This window comes from Anguilla anguilla, chromosome 10 (genome assembly GCF_013347855.1).
Source record: "Anguilla anguilla isolate fAngAng1 chromosome 10, fAngAng1.pri, whole genome shotgun sequence".
Lineage (NCBI taxonomy): Eukaryota > Metazoa > Chordata > Actinopteri > Anguilliformes > Anguillidae > Anguilla > Anguilla anguilla.
In genome coordinates, this window is record NC_049210.1 from 13342655 (window position 1) to 13362678 (window position 20024).

Sequence of the window (20024 nt, forward strand, 5' to 3'; positions counted from 1 at the left end):
TGAAATTATGTAATTATAAATTTCAGCCTACTTTTTAATCAATAAAAGGCTATGGTGAACGTATTTTAATCGAAATACAAAGAAATAATAAGTGAAATAATTTAAATCTTTTGTTATATACAGTACATTCTTGATTCTAGTTTTTTGACATGCCTGTTTTTATCACTTCTAGAACATTCAGAATCTGTTGTTTCTGCATCTAGTTAAGCCAGACATGCTCTTAGTAGTGTTACCTAGTCAGGTACCTGGTTATTTTTTATCTGCTATGACTACTATTCATGCACCTGTCTACCTAACAAAATGTAGATGAAATGTGAAATGAAAATATCCACAGTCTCAGCAGTAAAACAGAATACATTACTTTTTCCTTAAGAGTCCTCTGACGGAATTACTGTGACAGAACTTTTGTTAGAAAGATCACTTTGTTGCACTTTGAGAAGAGAATTTGCTGACATCATGGTTCCGACAATTTTATGCTGGCCTGTTTTCAATAAGAGCATTACATCCAAGTCTGCACGGCCATACAGCAGGCGCACGCACAGTACCATAAACAAGACCCAATTTGTTTCTTCAATTCCAAGTCATTTTCTAGAAATCCTGGATCCACAGAGACCCTGTAATACAACTAAACACAGTGTACTTTCTCATGTCTCCTGTAATGGAAGAAATAATCATGCAGAAAGAAAATGAAGGCAGCTCTATTTCACCCTGCAGGCTTGCATCAGCAAGTCTATTTCCCCATTCTTCTACATTGTGTATTTTAAATGCGAATTTTACAGTCACAGATGGTGAGTGATACTGGGCTGAAACGTGAAATGTGCTGTAATTGTATGCACACACAGCATAGAGCAGGTACAACTACAACTAGGTGGAAGAATGCCTTATCCCCCTTGGCCCTTTAACACGACAGCATCAGCAGTTCCAACTTTTTCTGGCAGTCTGTCCACCCGTGAGGAGAAGTGCAGCTCTGTACTCTTCAACTAATGCCACAGTTCCCCTTGTGCTGCTGCTCTGTTCCATTTTACAGAGCAAGCAAAGAAGTTGCATCAGACTGTTTTAGTAATATTTTTGCATTTAGGGGGTTTGCATTTATATTTAGTTACTATTCTCCGAGAAATGTGCAAGGTTGTGTCATTACATGCAAGTAACAGCCTTGTGTCCTATTATCCTAATATTACTGCCTGCACTATGGAAGAGAAGTGTGTTGTCCTGTGGTAAACATACACACAATCCCAATTTTTTGGCAGATGCTAAGTTTGAATGGTAAGTTTTAACTATGCATTTTAATGCCATAGTGAAATTCAATATGACCCATACAGATAGGCCTGAGTGACTGACCCACCCATCCCGACTAATACAAGGTTTTATAGACTCAGCCCTTTCCCCCTTCAGTTACACAGTGCTGGGTGTCTGGTCAAGTGGACAGTGTGTGACCCAGTGTGTGTGAGAAAAGGGAGGTGACACCCTTCGCGTTTTTTGAATGTTGAAGCACAGGTACATAAAAGAAATCACACCCACACACATCCATCCATTCATTATCTATACCCCCTTATTCCTGGCCACGTTTATGGGAGGTACTGGAGCCTATCCCAGCATGCACTGGGAATATCCACTGACCAATTGCACACCCCGATCCCACAGTACAGACACAGACAGACCTGCGATTGAAAATGAAGAGATTCTTAAAACATAGTAACAGTATAACCAGAGGTATAACTTACCTTTTCCTGGGAGTGGTGGTCTTCTTCTGGCACACAATGGAGATGGTGCCATCTGCCCCAGTGTCTAGGGTGGTGTCCCAGAGGAGTGAGTTGCTGGGCGTGGCTGTGCAGAAAGACATGCCTTTCTTCACAGTGGCTCTGTTACAGAGAAAGACGACATCGAAAATTGTCAAAGAAGTTTCTGAATGTCAGCTAAAACAATGGTGGCATAATTCTAAAATCCATACAGAGCCTGCTGATGTTATGTTCTTTGTTCTCTATAGTTAGCTTTTCTGCAGGGTGCTTAACACAGACATCGCCCCTGAGCGGTTTCTCCAAAGTGCAGTGTCAGTTGAACTTTTGTGAGGGCAGGAAGCTGGATTCACACAGGTGTCTATCTCTGAAATAACTGTTTCCAGGATTCACCACATGAAAAACACAAATTCTATATCAGTAAACTAAAGTCCACTGAGCAGAGCATTGCCTAGGACAGTGACATTACATCAGCATACAGCACAGAAAATAACAGTGAAAAGAGTACAGTGGTGTTGAAAACAGAACATAAAGGGAAGCCAGATATTTTAATGCAGAAAAGCGAGATATAAACCATGCCATGCATATACAACAACATATGGCACGGCAGGGTGGCGATCACATTAACCACCCAGAAGTACTAGGCCTATATATTCTTGCGTATGCACTGGTATGGAGTCGTTTGAATCTTTTACACCATGGCTACAACTAAAATGCATGAAAAATTTTTAACTTGAGTTTTGATTCTACAGTTGTCTATCAGCTATCAAAAACATGAGAAAAGAGAATGATAAACAATGCAAACACTAACTAATAGAATGCTGTATTAATAGCTTCTATTACCGAATATCTAGCTGCATGGCACACACTATATCACTATTAATTTAATTAATATTAACCTTAGCTTTTGGTTTAGGGAATCAACTGTTATAACCAGTTGGCTATGGTGAAGTTTCCTTTAATTTATTTGGGGATATGGATGCAAAAACATTTATTTGATTTCTAAGCATACAGCTAAACATTTTTCCTGGTAGTACTGTTTTTGAACTGTAATGAAGTGAAGTACCCAGATTACCATGGTAACATACACTTTACCGTGCCTATACACAAATATAATGTATGGCTGTCAATCAATCAGAATTGACCATTTATCCATAAAGATTAATGTCTGACAGATTCAGGCAGGATCTCGGTCATGAACTTGGCAGTGGCGAAGGAATAAAAAGATTCTAATGGGGGAAGTTGTTTGGTATGCATCAGCAAGCTTTAGCCTCCTTTGTTCCTGTCGTACTGACAATTTATTTATCCTAATGGGTGGCTGGCCTCTTGTCCTCTAATTTTCAAAGGATAAACATTATCTAATGGAGCTAAATACACACACCGCTCTGACATGCAGTTGAGCTGCTGGGGGTGCCAACTGCTAATGGTAAACTGACTCCAAGAATTAAAAGCAAACAGAGGTAGGTGTGATTGGAGTGTCTGGCCTAGCTAGACTCCAGATGGGCCACAGAGGGAATTGAGTGGTAAGGTTACATAAGGAAACCTGAACTGCCCCCCCCCCTCCCTTGTTGGATTTGATGACCTAACAAAGACAATGAGAACAGGAGGGAGGAGTTTGCGCCCTATCACAAACAGAAAATAAAATAAATGCGAAGGAGGCTCAAGGTCAGAACTGCCTTTTCCTACCATCTTACAAACACCTCCCATAACCTCCCCTCCCCTCCCCCACATTTTTCAGTGAGGGGTAAGCCTTTTTTCTCTTAGGTCTCAGCTCTGAGAGTCATAAATGTCATAGTATAATCTGAAAAGCATCTCTAAGCCCCTCCCACCCCCCTATCAAGGCAACTCTATGAATAAGATTTTCGCAGTAGAGCTATAATAATGTCCCTATCACATGATGTTCCAACATTATTTCTCCATTGGCTCAATACGATCAGGAGACTCTCTTTTCACTTATTCAATTTCATCTGTTATGACACAGACGCCCTGCTAACCGTGCCAGAATAATTCCAGCACAATTAAATGGCCGACTATGTTCTTTTTGTTAAAAAAATGCCATTACAACGAAATGAAATGAAGCCCACAGCTAGCGTGTAGGATGTTAAGTCCAATATTTTTCATTTAATCTTACGACGATGCTTATTGGCTTACGCCCGTATCTTTGGAATAAACATTAAAGCCGTAAACGATGCTGCGTGCACTATGGGCCTCAGCGGGGTTGTGATGTGCGGCGTTCGAGTGCCGGTCTGACGCAGAGTATTTCCCCAGCTGGAGTTTGCCCAGCACTTCCAAAGGACACTCACAAGAGCGCACCTTGTTCCAGCAACCGCATTCACGTAACGTCAGCGATGCCTCATCTCCCTTCAAATGCCTAAAGTGAGATTTTCACTGCGTGTGCGCGTGCGTGCGCGTGCATGCGCATGCAGACGCGCGGATGCTCGTATGTGTACAGTGTGTGCACACACAGTACATGTGGCATGTTTTAACGCTTCAGCGCATCCGTACGGGCAGCTCGACCCTCGCGCGGGTTCGGGGGCTCAAGGGAGCGCTAATCTTGGCAAACATCCGCCTGATCTCCTGCTGACAAAGCCACACGGCACGGAGAGGCAGGATCTGATCCCCCTGGCCCGCCGCTCCGTTTGGAGGAGGCGCCGCTGGTTTCCTGACCCACGTGAGGAGCTCCACTTGCAACGCGCGAAGGGACAGAATGGAGGGGACGCTGCCCTGTGCTTTAGCCCTTGCTCAATGTGCCCCACCCCTGTAATCTTATTCTGACAAAACTATTTAGGAAAACTATTTAGGAACATTTACAACACTACATTCTTGTGACACAGTGCTTGGAACAATAGCTTTAAAAACACTCAGGGATATGACAGAAACTAGTTTAAGTTGATTCTGTGAACTGTAGTCCTCACGCAAGGTGCAATTCAGCTTAAGCATGTGCATTACTCTGATGTGATCGCCTGTGGGCTAGTAGCTGTTTTACACAGAACAGGCCACAAAGCAGTACAGTTAAGCTAACACCAGTGAGAGGAGCAGCATATTTCTCATTTGCTAAAATTGGTAGCCTCTGGGTGCCTGGTGTGTTATTAGGAGGGACTAATGCAGCAAAGCAGTCTGGGGGACCATGTCTGGTTTAAATACACCTTATCCCTGGGGAGATGAGGCCAACTGAGTTCACCCACTGTGAACCTTGGGTTGTAGTCGGTTAATGACTTAGCTGACGATGAATTCGGCAGCCAGCCATATAGCAGTGGTAGTGCTAGCCCGTCTTTGGAACACGGGAAATTTTTTATCTGCCTTTTACACTAATTCACGTGTTCTGATAAAATAAGTTTTTTCCTAAATATGCCAACTCACAATAATAAGCCAATAAATCTATGTAGCTCATAATTTTATTCTGCCACTTGTGCGGAATCAGCGGGCTTAGAGGGATGAAATAAGCTACAAAAAATGTTTTCGCCGTTTTGATCAAAACTATTTTTTCCTACACAGGCTAATCATATTAAAAAACCCTAGGGTAGATTTATTTTCTTAATTTACTCACGTTGAGCAAGCCAGCTAGTGGTTGACATTTTTGACTTTTCATTCAAATATCTCTTTGAATCTTTCAATGCTACCAACGGTTGTGTAAATATTGTGATCAATGAACAACATGAATGTCAGATACTGAAAGACAATCTTCTCAAAGAAACAGTTTGTTGCAGTTCAAGTTTGGGACATAGCCCATTGTAATCTTCAAAAAAGCCTTGGAATATTTGCCTTTATAGAATGCAGTGCATTTTTTTTCTTGTGTTTTGTCTCTTTCTTCTGTGTAAAAAATGCATTACTACGACCACTGTGCAAAAACTCACGCATACACTCGCGGTAAACAGCCACACTAACTGAGGCACTTCGTGAATCAGCTCTGTGTGACAAGTCTATTTCTAAATGACAAGTTATTACAGGCAAGATCAGTCTGTGATTTGACAGCGCAAATACAATCAATGAGCACATTTAAGCTTGGGAATGCAAAAGGAATAAAAAAAATCGTTCTTCAGTGAAACTATGGAAAAAGTATGTGACGTCAGTCTAATTAAAAATATCAAACAAACGAAAACAGATGGTGCATTATGCAAGCCAGGAGAGAGGGAGGCCGGGGTGCAGGGGAGCCAGTGATACAATGCGGGGTATTTAAGTCCCTGAACCGGGCTGGGCTGGGCTGCTTTTGAAGGTGACCGGACGCTTCTGCGCTGTCTATTAACGTGAGTGGTGCAGAGAGCGGTGGCTCGTCTGGGTCTGGCTCTATTGTTAGAAGCAGGCTGACTCTCTGGGGGAAGGGCGGTCGGGGTGAACGCGGGACTCGCGAGAGAGGACGGGACGGAGGGAACTGACTCGCCGCGGCCTGTGATTAAAGCGGCGATGGTGACGAGGGTCGCGGCCGAGAGGCATGTGACAAACGGGCGATATGGAGCCTCCAAATGCAAAGATGGGGATGCAACTGTCTCACAGCAAGCCGTCCGAATAAAAAACTTTAACGCGGCAAAGGCTTTCATACATTTGCGGCTTCTTCGTGGAGTAACAATTACATAATATTTACATAATAATTATGTCATAACTCTATTTGATTAATTTGCACACCTCATAATTTGTACACAGTAATTAGAGGTGAGAAAGATTATTTTCGCTCAGCGAGTAATTCCTTCATGGACCGTGAAGAATGTGGCAGTGTGCTATTATGTAACTGAAATATGCATAAAAAAACTTCATTCCTCACCAAATAACATCTGTCAATACACCGTCGGGGGAATAAACAAACAACCCCCCCCTCAAACTATTATGACTTCTGTTCTCTTACTCTGAAACAACACAAATCAACATTTCAGATCAAGGTAAAATTTTGCAAGGTTCTGAGTTGAGTTAATGAAGTAAGTTTACATAAAAAGGAAAAAAGCAAACTGAAAGCAGTTTGTGTCAAGATCTGTGGAAATGTTTTCACATAATGGGCTTTGTGGCAAATGAGAATGCTGGTATCCCGGAAAAAAGTGAATCCTTACGCAGAATGAAGTGTGTGGTGACAGAGGGTCACACATCACTCATTCTTCCCAAAATACTCTTTCCTCACTCCGCGGAACCTGGTGCTTTGCCGCTCGGAGGGGGACCATGGAGGATGTCCCGTTTGGGGGGGGCGCAGTGTTTTTTTGGGGTGGGTAAGGGGAGGAAAGGCCCCTGGTTAGCGGCGCTGGCGGCGGAGGGGGGGGCGGCGGGGCGGGGAAGACGGATGGGCGCGCTGGGCGGAGCTGACGGGGTGTGAGAAGCCTTGTTTCTCAGGTGGCGCGCCTGCCATCCGTCTCGCCTCGGGCCGGGGAGTCCCGCTGACAGGCGGGGTGTGATCTGCATAGAGGCCCCGGAACCGGGCCCCGTCGCCCGCGGCCTCTGCCCCCGTCACACGCCGCACCGACCCCCCTGACCCCTCCAGTCAAAAGCTTTTCGGGTTTTCTTCGTTCCCTGTCTCCTCAACTCCTCGTGGCAGTAAATCATTCTGTGAAGTGGATGCTATAAACATCAGACTCCCACCTACAGAAAGGTCATGAAACATTTTGCATTTGAGCTCAAAATGATACTTTTTAGAACAAAACGCAAAGGCCGCTCTCCAACCATCCCTTACCCCTGTATGGCTGTACAGTCACCGTGCTGGTTATGTGCTGAAATCCTGACACATGGCTATGCATAGTGCAATGTGTATGTTGGCATGGTACTGCGCTAATTAGCATGACCCAACAGCAACACCGCATATTGGGAAAAACAGCACCATCAGCTTGTTTTGCATCTTGCGAATACTTTACAAGAAAGAGAAAAAGCGGCTTTACAGAACTTTAACTGTATGTAATGCTAGAAGAGTGTGTGCAGTATGAAACAATGTCTCCTAATTCTACTATTCTGCCATTCTCGGTGCCGAGATCGCCTGGGTTAGGGAGTGCTGACGGCTGATTGCTCCATTATTCTACCTCTCCGTCCCCATAGCGACCGATACCCTGCAGCACTCGCCGTACGGTAAGAGACGTGTAACACGCTAGATCCGCCACCAACGCAGGCACAGCCAACGCGCGCGCTTATCAATTATGCGGGTAAGTGCGTCAGCTCATCCAATCAAACGCTCGGCGGTGTCCGCCTTGGCGTGCCTTTCGCATACGACGTGTGACTTAGGTATGCGGAGCCGTTCTCCAAAAACGCCATTAGGCATGGCAGGGAGCTGGCAGTGCCAGATGGCCGGGTCGAAGAACTCGGCTAATAGGCAAAAAATCACGTGCTGCTCAAATGACCGGTAAGCGGCCATACAGACAGTCCCAGACGTCCGCATAGCAGACTACCCAGGAACGCAGCCGACTGCAGCACTAATGTGCCGTTATTCTTCTAATACCACAGACATGCTTAGTTAGTGTTAATAAATACAAATACATAGTTCAATAGCCGTTACGCACAATCATGTTCAGTCTTCATTGAAATCACTGTTTGCATGAAATAGGCATTGATTTTGGAGTTAAATGGTAGAACCAGACCTGCATACTGTGGGATTGCCAACAATCTAAAAGCATTTCAAAGCCCTCGGTGCTGGTGCATTTTCTGTTCACAAAAAAGATCTGTCTGCTAACTGGTCCCTCCATAACAGTCCAATTTGCATCCCTTCCAACCGGAGTAGCATGGAGTTCAACTTTGCCTTGGAATCAGCGCCCATATACTTATTCAATGCAGTTTATTCTGCAGTTCTCACCACTGGAGGAGCCTACGCCCCTTGGCTGATCAAAAGCACGTTGGTGGAAGTTTCTTCTGGATTGTTTTAGCGATGCCCGTAAAGTCACAATAAAAAAACAGTTGCATCACCATCTGGTCTCCGCCAGCACCCATCTACAATCAGGGCGAAAAACTTGCCAGTGTAAAACGGCAGTTACAGTGGCGCTCCTGCTGAGGGAAACGCGAGACCATCTGGAGGGACGGCACTAAGACAATAGCAGAAGAATGATAAAATAAATGGTCAATGGAGATATTAGTGCCGCTCATACGCAGTCGGTCCCTTGCTAATCTCCATCCAATTTGCCTGGGTCACTGAAGGTTTTGTTACATGGAAAGACCATAAATCAGAGGAACCGGGATCTACAAATGACATGACAACATTACTGTAACAACAACAACAACAACAGCAATAATAATAATAATAATAGCGCAGACATATGCTGCCTGGGCCCTGGCCATCACAAAAACAGAAGGTTCCTGGGATTGGAGTGACGATGAGGAGGAGAACTCAGACGGAGCGTGAAAGTGTTGAGCCACGCGGGCGCGCTCCGTTCAGGGACGGACGCTTTCCTCCGGCCGCAGAAAACTCGGCGTAATAAGCAAGCCGGCGGAGCGGCGAGCGACTGTCTTCCGCCCGCAGGACCGCTCAGAAACGGTCCGCTGCTTCGGCTCGACTACGCTTCCGCACCACGGTTCCCCCCCCCCCCCCCACGCGCATAAACCGCACGCAGGCGAGTGATTGACGAAGTGGCGAAAGTAAGCGAGAGATGGGGAGACGGATTTGCGCTGACAGTGATTAAGGTACGAGGCTGGAGGGGGTGAGAAAGTAGCAAAGCAGAGAGAGGGAGAGAGAGAAAAAAAAGCCCTATTTTCAGCACCGCTGCTTAAATAAACACTGTGCTGTGCGGGAGCGGGGCGGGCGGGGCGGGCGGGAGGAGCCAGTCGGGCCTGTCGCTGATTAAATAAATCCCTCGCTGCTTAAATGAGTTTGGAGAAGTAATGTTGGAGTACGGGGTACATGTACGCTTGGGTGCATCCTTCCACACACGCAAAATACAGCATTAATCTGGGAAAGGCTTTTTTTCATACTCGCTCACATCCAACATTTTCACACTGAGTAGCCTACACAACCCCATCTGAAAAGGCAGAAGCAACATGCTGAATTCAGGATCTATCGGTGCATTGTGAGATGTACAGACAAAGAAGTGGTTCTTAAGGTTAGACTACAGTTCTCTTTAATATGGAAAACCTATTAATATGGAAACCTAATCTATCACAAGGCTTGTCATTTCTACCCTATTTCCACTCTTTTTTTAAAACTTACATTACATTACAATACCCATGCAATACAGGCGGTCTACAAAAAATCAAACACCAGCTGTAACAGGTAACAAGGTGTTGGTCATCATGTGACCAGCACGACCAGCATCTGGAATTCTGCAGGAGGAACACGACTCCGTTCTTCCGTAGCAAAGTGAATCGACTCGTGCCTAGTTGATGTGGGAAAATGTGCCCGGCATGGGTTCCAGAATATTCCATTTGCGCTTGATTGGATTCAGACCTGGCTGAGAAGGCAATGAGGTGCATGACACTAGCCATTAAGCCAGTGTCACGCTCCTCAAACCAATGGGTGATTATGCGTGCTGTGTGCACAAGGGCATCCTGAAAGAAACCGCTTTCTGCAGGGAAGAGCAAGCCTGAGCATGTTCCAAAACAATTTAATGACTCTCTGTCTAGTTATATCTTTTCTTACATAACCCTCGCCTCGCCTTTGAAAAAAATTATACGACCCTCCCCTATGACTGACAACATTCATTTGCATAAATATGTCAGGTCTGCACGTCTCCGCAACTGGCAATGTGCATGGGAATTTAAAATTTAATTTAAATTTGCTCAGTACATAGACGGCTAAACATATTCACATCCTTTTATTATGGTCCCTATTTATGCGGCCTACTCCATCACCAAACGTCAGCTAAATACCAAGTGCGTATATTATGCTTTAAATGCACAATGAAAGATACATGAATTCATGAGAAAATGTTCTGCATGATGATGTACTTGCATGGGGAAAAATATACCAAACTGGGCAGCTATCTTGCCAGCCTACTACAGTGACTGCATCCATCAGTGATTCACATACGTAGCAAATAGGGTTGAGCCATAGAACCAGTCAGTTAGTGTAAGAGACATGGCACTGGTAGTGGGTGACACACCATGACACAGAATTGTATGCCAAGGATCATTTTCCATACAGCATTTTTCTACCATTTAAAAAAATATATAACTAGCCACCTAAGTTCAGTTTAGCAAAGCATGAATGATGACCTATACCCCAAAATTTAATAAGAGATCCTCCTTTTCACGGCAGAACAAAGCACATACCGGCCACAGTGTGGACGGTTGGCTCCTTCCCTGATGAAAACCAGTATTGGAGATATTCTGAACACTGAACCTAGATTTCAAATACTGTAACATTTATTATCAAACATAATAAAAAACATTTGTTAGCAACTTACCCAAATGTTACTAGTTAACATATAGTTGTCTAGTTAATGCATAGTTAATTATATAAAGCTGCACAAATGCATCTTACTAAACATTACGAAAGCACTCGATTTAAACGGTTTTGTTACATTTATGAATTTTCCTCCAGAAACACTTGATGGCATCAGATTATTCTGACTTTCTGGGCTGAATTCAGTAAGTCTGGTTGAAGCAGCAGAGCCAGACCATGTGCGTTCCCGCTGGTCTGTGCAGGGACACCCAGATGGGATTTTAACACCACCTGCCCAAATTTCAGTTTTCCTCTTAATTTAATATTCTCCTAAAGTAAGCCTGCTCAAGACAGGCACAGCCTGCCTCTCAGTTAATGCCCATTCCACAGACCGGTTCCAACATTCCCAAAAGCATACATAAACGAATGAATGAGGGAGATTGGTGAATGGATGAATTATTCATGCTTTGGTCAGGAGGGTCTCCATTTCAGCATCACGGTCTTTACAAGCGCTGAGCATCCTAAGGGACACACACACTGCTTCTGGTGTTCACTGCACTGTGGGCTTTGACTTCTCTCAATGTAATATTCATAGTGTGCAGGTAATCATGTTAAGTTGGTTGCAACTCTAAACAGCTATTCATAGTCTTTCGCCTCTGTTAAATGACCATAAAAATGTGTTTTCATTTTGAAAATTCAGAAATAGTCAAGCACCAAGATAATTAATCAAATATATTTTAGAGAATCATCACTAGGTTCAATTATGTTTACTTCTTCCATTAATGACCAATGTTTTTTATCCATTTTTTTACAAATGCCTATTCAAAATTCTCAGCCTGTGTCATCACAGAAATGTGCTAGAATTTTGGGAGCTTGCTCACCACCACTTGTCTTTCAAAGCACACGTAGCAAGCTGCTGCTTCTTTTCATTTGGCAACAGACAGTACGGGCTGAGTGAGGCTAAACTGAGTCGTCATTGTGCTGGGAGATGATACAATCAACCCAGCTGACAAAGACAAACCAAAAGCACCCAGCTGACCAGAGGAACACTATCAATCACCTTTATACCAAGACAATACAAATCTTCCTCTTTTTGTCATGTACTATATATCTCTTGCCATCTTGTTCCTGTAAGAACTGTGGTACACACTGTGGAAATATGATCCAAAACAATTAGGAAATTTTTTGGAGGAGTATTTCTGTATGAATCTGGAATAATGCTAGCAGTGATTTTACTGATTTTTTTTTTTTTTACTGATATTATAACATTTGTGCACAAGGTCTTCAGGCTTTTCCAAATCAAGTGGTTTTAAAGAAAACCACCTCTGTGTTGACTGTGCAAAATCATTTTTCATAATTCCTGTTTAAAAAGGCATTGGTTAATTTTGATACTAGGGAAATGCATTATAGGATCACTGGCTCAAAGTCTCCCTTTTGACTTAGTATTCACATTTATCTGGATTCAGTTTTGTAAGGACTGAGAAAAAAATAGAGCCGCAAGTAGAATTTAGCACCAAAAGCAGGCCTGCTCTTTACTGACATCTGGAACCACTTAAAAGCATAAGTGATGTTGTCACACGACACAATGAATGACATGTGAATTCTGTTAATCGTTCCTGTCAAATAAGTTATAGAAATCTCCTAAAGGATAATTTGATCCACATGAGGATGTTCCAGAGTGGCACAGTCAGCACAGCTGTGGTGAGTGCAGGTTGGGCTTTATAGCCTAGACGTTAATATTTCAAGTTGTGGCTACAGTATGTCGTAATCTGCTACATAGCCAATGACTTCCCTTTTGATTCAGCATCCACAACCGTGGACCTGGAAAACAGAAGGGTCACTGGTTTTGTTTATTAGGACTTAAAAGTAAAGCATTACATTTGTCTTAACTTTCTTGGGTCCAAATTGGTTGCTAACTTTGACGTTGCAATGAGAATCAAATGGCCCTGTGGCTCTCCAGGACCCGTGATCCAGACCCCTGCTCTAGAAACTTCCAGGCTATAATTTGTTGCCATGGCAACTGAAACTTTATTTTTTTTAGAAGGATGCTTGTTTTTTCCTGTTGTGCTCTACTGCAGTGTACCTGGATAGTAATGTAGAAAATAGTGTTTTGGAAGAGTGCACACTTTTCAGCTGCAGAGCTCACTGTGTAGGTATGGCTGACAGAAAGGTGTGAGAAGCATTGTAAAATTGGTGTTTAAAAAAATTCAAAATAGAAATAGATTCATGCATGAAATATTCAAATGTTTACAACCTACCATTGCAGCTAGCAGGCTTTCTGCAACAGTCTACATTCTATTAATTAAACATACAAAGCTGTTGTGACAAGTAAAATATGTTTCATTTGAGTTGTACGGATTGTTTCACCATATCACAGTGTACTTTAGACTCCAGCTTCACTGGAATTACAAGAGTTTCTTTAGTCAATGATGAGCTAACAGCTACAAGTTTCTGTTTTTGGCTATAATTTCTAGGCAATAAGTAATTCATTATCTGTACGTTTGTTTTCTGTATATCATTCCGTGATGGTGATGCATTATTCATGCACGTTCAATGAAGATATCCATGGTTAAGGATTAATTCAATGTAAACAAATGAATACTGTTTCACTTTTTCTCCATTAATTGCAGAGAGACCCAAACATCCTCCAGCTCTAAAGTTAATTGAACTGGGACACTGCTGTTTAATATTTATGGTCTGAGCAGTGAGTGAGCTGGGAAAGCTAGGACCGAACAGGATTCTGGCATGGAAATACATTTGTGTTTTTTAATAGACTCAGAATTAGATACACAAATAATATTAGATAAAATAAACAAACGAATAATCATTAAAAAAAAAAAAGCAATAAATCTTGTCTTCAGCGCATGGTGTATCTGCGCTGGGCATCGGAATGCATAATATTACCGCGATAGATCACAACAGAAAAGAGAGCAAGCCTCCTCCTGAGGACTGCCACCTTGCTGCCTCTGATTCATTAATGTGAACATTGACTGATTGACCACGTTGGTCATTAAAACACACACCCTTACTAGCCAGAGGAGGACAGCCTCCCCCTCTTGAGTCCGGTTCCTCCCAAGGTTTCTTCCTATCTATCTCACCCAGTGAGTTTTTCCTTGACACCACTGCGTTCTTAACCCTTTAAGGTGTTTAACTGAATGTAACCATGACTACTGGAAATTGAAAGCAATGGAGTTCTGACTTAGAATTTTGAAATAGTATTCCAAAAAAACCTACTTTTCAAAGGGTTACAGTAAGCCAAAGACTGAATGAGTGAATGTGCATCTCCAAATACCACTCTGGATATAATATCCTTTGGCGTGCAGGACATGTGACACGAGATAAACACATGCCTTTGTATGTGCTGTTAAGATAGGCAAGAAACACCAGCTATCACATGGTGCAGAGCAAAAAAAACTGAGTGAAGCTGGGAAGTCCCATTACTATTACATCCCATTAGTCCTATCAACCTATCGGCACCATAGATATTTCTCTTTAACATCAGCCATTCCCAGAACTACGACAACGACAACATTTATCATATTTCCTGAAAACGGCTGTAATCCTGGATAAATCCCATTTCCCAATTTTTTCTATGTTTTCTATGAGGGCTGGATTTACCCAGACTGCTAAAACTGCAGATGTTCCACGGAAAAGACATCTTGGCCAGTGGCCAGTTCTCTGCGACGGAATTATGTGGTTCATTCATTCTCATATTTCCTTCCACACATATTTTCATTTGGGGTGGTCTGGTCATCAATATGCCTGAAATACAAGCATGTCAGTCAGACAGAGCTCTGTCTTTGCAGAGGAAATTCAGTTATCAAATGCAAGACATAATTGGTTGGGATCCATAAAAATAGCCACGTCTGGACCAGTTTGGTATTTTAACAGCTCTGGCCTAAGTAATGCAGGTGATAAGTGGCTAATAACTCTACAATAAGCTGAAGATGTGAAGACTGCATGACTGCGGACTGGCCAGACAGGAGTTCTTTTGCATAAACATTAAGCGAGACTTTGCACCCCTGAAATGGTCTTTTTCCATGGCGTTACATTTATCATTATTTTCCTACACTTTTAGAGCAGTGTCTATTTTTCTTCCCACCAGCCCATGTAGTTCTGCATCACAGAAATGTCAGGTTGGAGCACGCCACCCAACCAACCCAATCACCCGAAAAACACTTTTCTTACTTTAAACATTCAGTCAGGCATTGCCAGACTAAAAGCTTGCTGTCTTGGAACTGCATTAAAATTTCCTTTTCCAGGCAGATTTTTATGACCATTTAAGTATTACAACTCAGCATGTTCCAAATCACATCCAAATCCCCCAACAAATGTTACATCCCTTCACACCCTATCCAAGTAAGCAACTTTGAAAAAAAAGCACTTAGAGAACAGCAAGGAGTCCAAAATGCCAGTAATACATTAGCCAGTTGGATTTTATCATTGCAAAATCTTCCTGTGCTTTTATAATAGGGCCCATACAAAATCGTTCCTGTATGAAATTAGGTGATTTTCTACTGAGCTGGGGAGATTTCCTGCACTGGTCCACAAAAACATCCTTAACTTCAGGAAACACAAGCAGAATCTTATATAGTACACCATATTTCATCTGTAATGAAACAATTCTCTATATAAATGTGATATAAGTGTGCAGTATGAAGACTGACACCTGAATTGCACGGTGCACACAAATGCCTTTCAGAAGTATTGTAGACCCATTAATGCAGACCAAACCATTCACAAGAAAGAACCCTAGGAGAGACCTACTTGAGCGTAAATTTGTCCAAGGAGGAGGAGCTGGACATGAACACGTAGAAGGTGGCGATGTCCGTTTTCTTCAACGGCTTGGAGGACGTCTGTATGATGATCGAGTCTCCGAGCTTGAGCTGAGAGACGGACGCGTTTCCCCGGGCCACCTGCAGGAGGCGCACGCTGCCGATCCTCAGCATGGGCGTGGCGTAATCCTCGTCGGGCGACGGCGGCGGCCGGGCCCCGCCACGCCGCCCCCCGCCCTCGCCGCTGCACCCCCCGCGGGAGCTTGGGCGCGCTCGGTAGTAGAGCTCCACGGCGTTGCCCTCCTCCGGCCCCTGCCTCTCCCTGCTGGAGGTCTCCTCGGCCGGGCTGAACCAGCCGGCCGGGGGCTCCAGCTCCGCCAGGCAGGTCCCCCTCTGCCCCCCCAGGGAGCAGGAGCCCCTCACCTCCTGCGTCTGCCAGAAGGCGAACACCGTCACGCAGGGCAGCTCGTCGTCTGCGCCCGCCTCGCCACCGTCCCACTCCCTCCCCGCCACGTAGAAGAGCACCCGCACCTTCGGCGCGGAGGAGAGGACCCGGCGGGTCAGCACGAAGGCCTGGATCTTCCAGCTGAAGGCGGAGGCCCTGGGGGAGCGGAAGAGCCGGACCGTCTGGACCAGGTCGAGCGGCACGGCCCGGGCCACGGACAGCGGCCCGTAGCTGGCGTTGATGGAGGGCGGCCGGGTGGCCTGCAGGAGGACGAGAGGCTGGGAGTGCGTCTGCATGCTGGAGTTCTGCATGATGTCCTGGTTGGCCTCCTTCAGGAAGAGGGAGTCTGCACCCAGCACCTGGTAGCTGATGGGGAGGGACATGGGGAACAGAGGGGGGCTCTTGGTGTTCTCTCCCAGCTCCGGGCTCAGTTCTGCAGAAGCAGGAGGAAGATTACATTCATTAAATTTTTATTTTAGTAACATCCAGCACATTACAGCAAGAGTGAAATGGAAGAAATTAAGATAAACTGAAACAGTTGAAGCTGTTTAAGCAATGTAAGCTACCAATGCATATTATACATTCAAGACATACTTAAGTTTCAGTAGTCTCCATTTTATTATTTGCAGAGAGAGAAATAAAACAGAAGTCTGCCACATTCCAAATTAAGGCACCCACAAAGATAAAAGTACAAAAAGGCAAAGCACCTATCTGAGAAACAGTTTAGTATCTCACATCTAGATGCTTATAGATAATTCCTCTCAAAAGTTTAGAGTGATTAGTATAGTCATTTAGACAGTGATTGGAAAAGTGGAAGTAAGCAAGGGCTTTGCTAGTGTAAGGTTCTTCTAGGTTACTGCAGAACAATGCATGTTAAAATGAAAAGGTCCCATATTTGGTTTTCTAGGAAGCAACAGCTAAAAATCTATATAGTGGATTAGACATAAAACAAATTAAAGTGAAAGGGTAGCACTGCCTTTTTGTTTAATCCAAACAAAGCTTCCATGATAGAGAATATAGCAAGGCTGCCTTTTTATGGCTGTGGGGATCATAGGGCACAACTTATGGGGTATTTTAATGTAAATGCCATTATTGTAACCTTACTCATTTGACATATCCAGAGTGACCTACTTGAAGGAGCTAAGTGTTCAATAAAGTAGCTCAGTTCAGGTGCCCAGTGTGGGATTAAAACAGGAAAATCTCGGATCTCCAACCAAATCACTTGTTATGTATTCAGCACCCTCACCAAAGGTCCATAAATGTTCTTAAATACTGCAAATCGACAGTCAGCTGCTCTTACAAGACAATGTAAAAACACAATAGAATCATTTCCATTCATGTTATAATCATTGATGTATGAATATAACCATTGTGATTCATACAACAATTTTCATCTGAATAACTAATTGCTCTGGGGAAAAATGTAAAACAATGATATATTAATGTATAATGTGCATCAGAACAGTCAGAAAAGCTGAATTTCTGGTTTGCTTTCAAGAGTTCCTCTCCATGTATTTACAATAAACACATAAATCTACATTTCACTGCCGAGAAAAATATACTTACATATGCAAGAACTCAACCACGCACAAACTGCCAGCTCTCTTCTACATTATCCACACCACAGGTATGAATCACAAGTGACTTCGTCTTCTACATTTCACAACAGTATTTAGCAGTGTTTGTCTATTTCTGTGTCGGCATAATTGTGCTCTTTCAACACCTTCCCTGGTATTGGATTTCATAGCGAAACATTGATTAAATGTTTTTTTCGCAATCATTAGAACTGACAGCTGCCATCCTGCTTGACGCACTTTCACAGAAATCCATAAGGTATGATTGAGCGAGGCTCCTTCTCATTGGAAGTCAGGATGGATTGTCAGCTGCTGTAATATGCGGACAAACTTTGAATACCACTATTCTGCAATAATTCGTAAAAGTTATAATCAATTATAAAGGTCACATTGTCTGCTGTTTCACATGAAAATTCTGATGGGCAGAGGTGTTATTTGAATGTCAGAACACCGAGGCCTCATTAGCATACATTTCTACAAACACAGTACAGTCATAATAAAGACAGCTATCATCTAATATTAGCTATAATTATGATATAATGACAAATTCCTTAGAAGACGTGTATGATTATAATTTCACTGTCGAGCCCTAGTTATTCTTTTTTTTTTACCACTGCCACTAATAATAATAATAATAATCATCATCATCATCATCATCATCATCATATCATAATCATTATCATCTTCATCTGAACCATATAGTTAAGATCACAATTATAATAGATGTTGGGTTAACTGAAATCGTGCTGATTATAAAAAGAATGGTTTGTCTTGAATTAACCATCATAATGGGATTTCCCAGCCAAACAAGTACTGAAATCTTCTTTTTTATTAAAGCTCAATAGGATACCATATGACCCAAGACCATATCTAAACTATCTTCCATCATTTTCTACACTGCCTCCTGGTTGGGGACATTGTGGGGTGGGGGGCATATGAATGAGTGAAATGAATACATATGAATCACTCACTCATATGTATGAGCAAATCAGAGCCTCCAATTAGCTGCATCTCTTTAGACAGAGGGTGGAAACTGTAGTACCCGTGGAAGCCTACACGGACATGAGGAGAACATGCAAACTGCACACAGACAAGCCAGGATTCAGACTCGGTACTTTCTTGCTGTGAGGTGACAGAGCTATTCACTCCACCACCGCGCCACCCACATCTAAACTTTATCCAATCACTCTGTGCTCAATGGTGTTAAACTCCTTTATCAGTTTAGTTAGAAACTGATGTTGCTAGGGTAAAATTCAACACTGATTGTCATTATATGTTCAAATGCGTCTCCGTGAGATGAGTCCCGCAGGGACTTGTACTTATCGGTCCAATAGTTATTCAGCTGTGACCAAAGGTTTTCGAATTACTGAATAATTCAAAATAGTATCAACTTCTGAATAAAAACCAAGTTATATCACCCAAGGATAGAGGATGATAATTTAAGAAACGGTTTTAAAGGAAGGGAGGAAATATGAGAGGCGACTTGGCAGAGAATTACAGTCTTTGCCAAGACTCTGAATAATAACGCTGAAACCTATTCATTTTTCACAGACCTTGGCTGTCACCAGTAACCATGGCCTCCTCGAAAACCCAATACGCAGGTCATAATGGATCTACATGTAATGGATCTACATGTGGCTCAAATCATCATGTTCCCGTGCTGTTCTTACGATCCACCCCTTTGTTCACAGTAGTCCATCATACACCCTATGTTCTGTATAGAGCATGTACATGTGTGTTAGATAAATAATGATGATAATGACAGTCTAACATGCAACCTTCCCCACCTCAGATGACAATGAGGCATCTGATTGACACTGGCCTTCATGTGCCCTGTGGTATTCACTGAATCGCATGATGTCATGCGAATGTATAAATATCTGCGGTATTTATTTGCTTTACCAGGTGAAGACCTGTGAGGTCGAAATGCTGTCCTTTTGATTACATAATGAAAATCACAATTTATAGAGACAGAATTGTGCAGAATGACTTCTGAAAGAGCAAATTACTACACACACACTCAGATATATATATATATATATATATATATGTATAGTGTATATATTGGCTGTCAACCAATCAGAATTTAGGATTTAGCAAAGCCATGATATAAAAACATACATTAGTTTGTTATTAGCTATTAGCCGTATATGTATGTATAAGACAAAGATTCTGACTCAAAAGGATCAGTGTCATCGCTCAATAGTGGGGAAACAGCCCATTTCCTTT

General features: G+C 43.0%; 1 protein-coding gene across 3 annotated transcripts in view; it reads right to left on the reverse strand.

Annotated features, from left to right (window-relative positions):
- Positions 1 to 20024, reverse strand: part of LOC118206445 (transmembrane protein 132C) — a 126810-nt gene that overhangs the window by 17681 nt on the left and 89105 nt on the right. For all 3 annotated transcript variants that reach the window (XM_035379189.1, XM_035379190.1, XM_035379188.1), the window contains 2 exons: positions 15769 to 16654; positions 1722 to 1859 (listed from right to left, as the gene is read on the reverse strand). In XM_035379189.1, the coding sequence (XP_035235080.1) occupies positions 1722 to 1859; positions 15769 to 16654 (1024 nt within the window). The remainder of the gene's footprint in view (positions 1 to 1721; positions 1860 to 15768; positions 16655 to 20024) is intronic.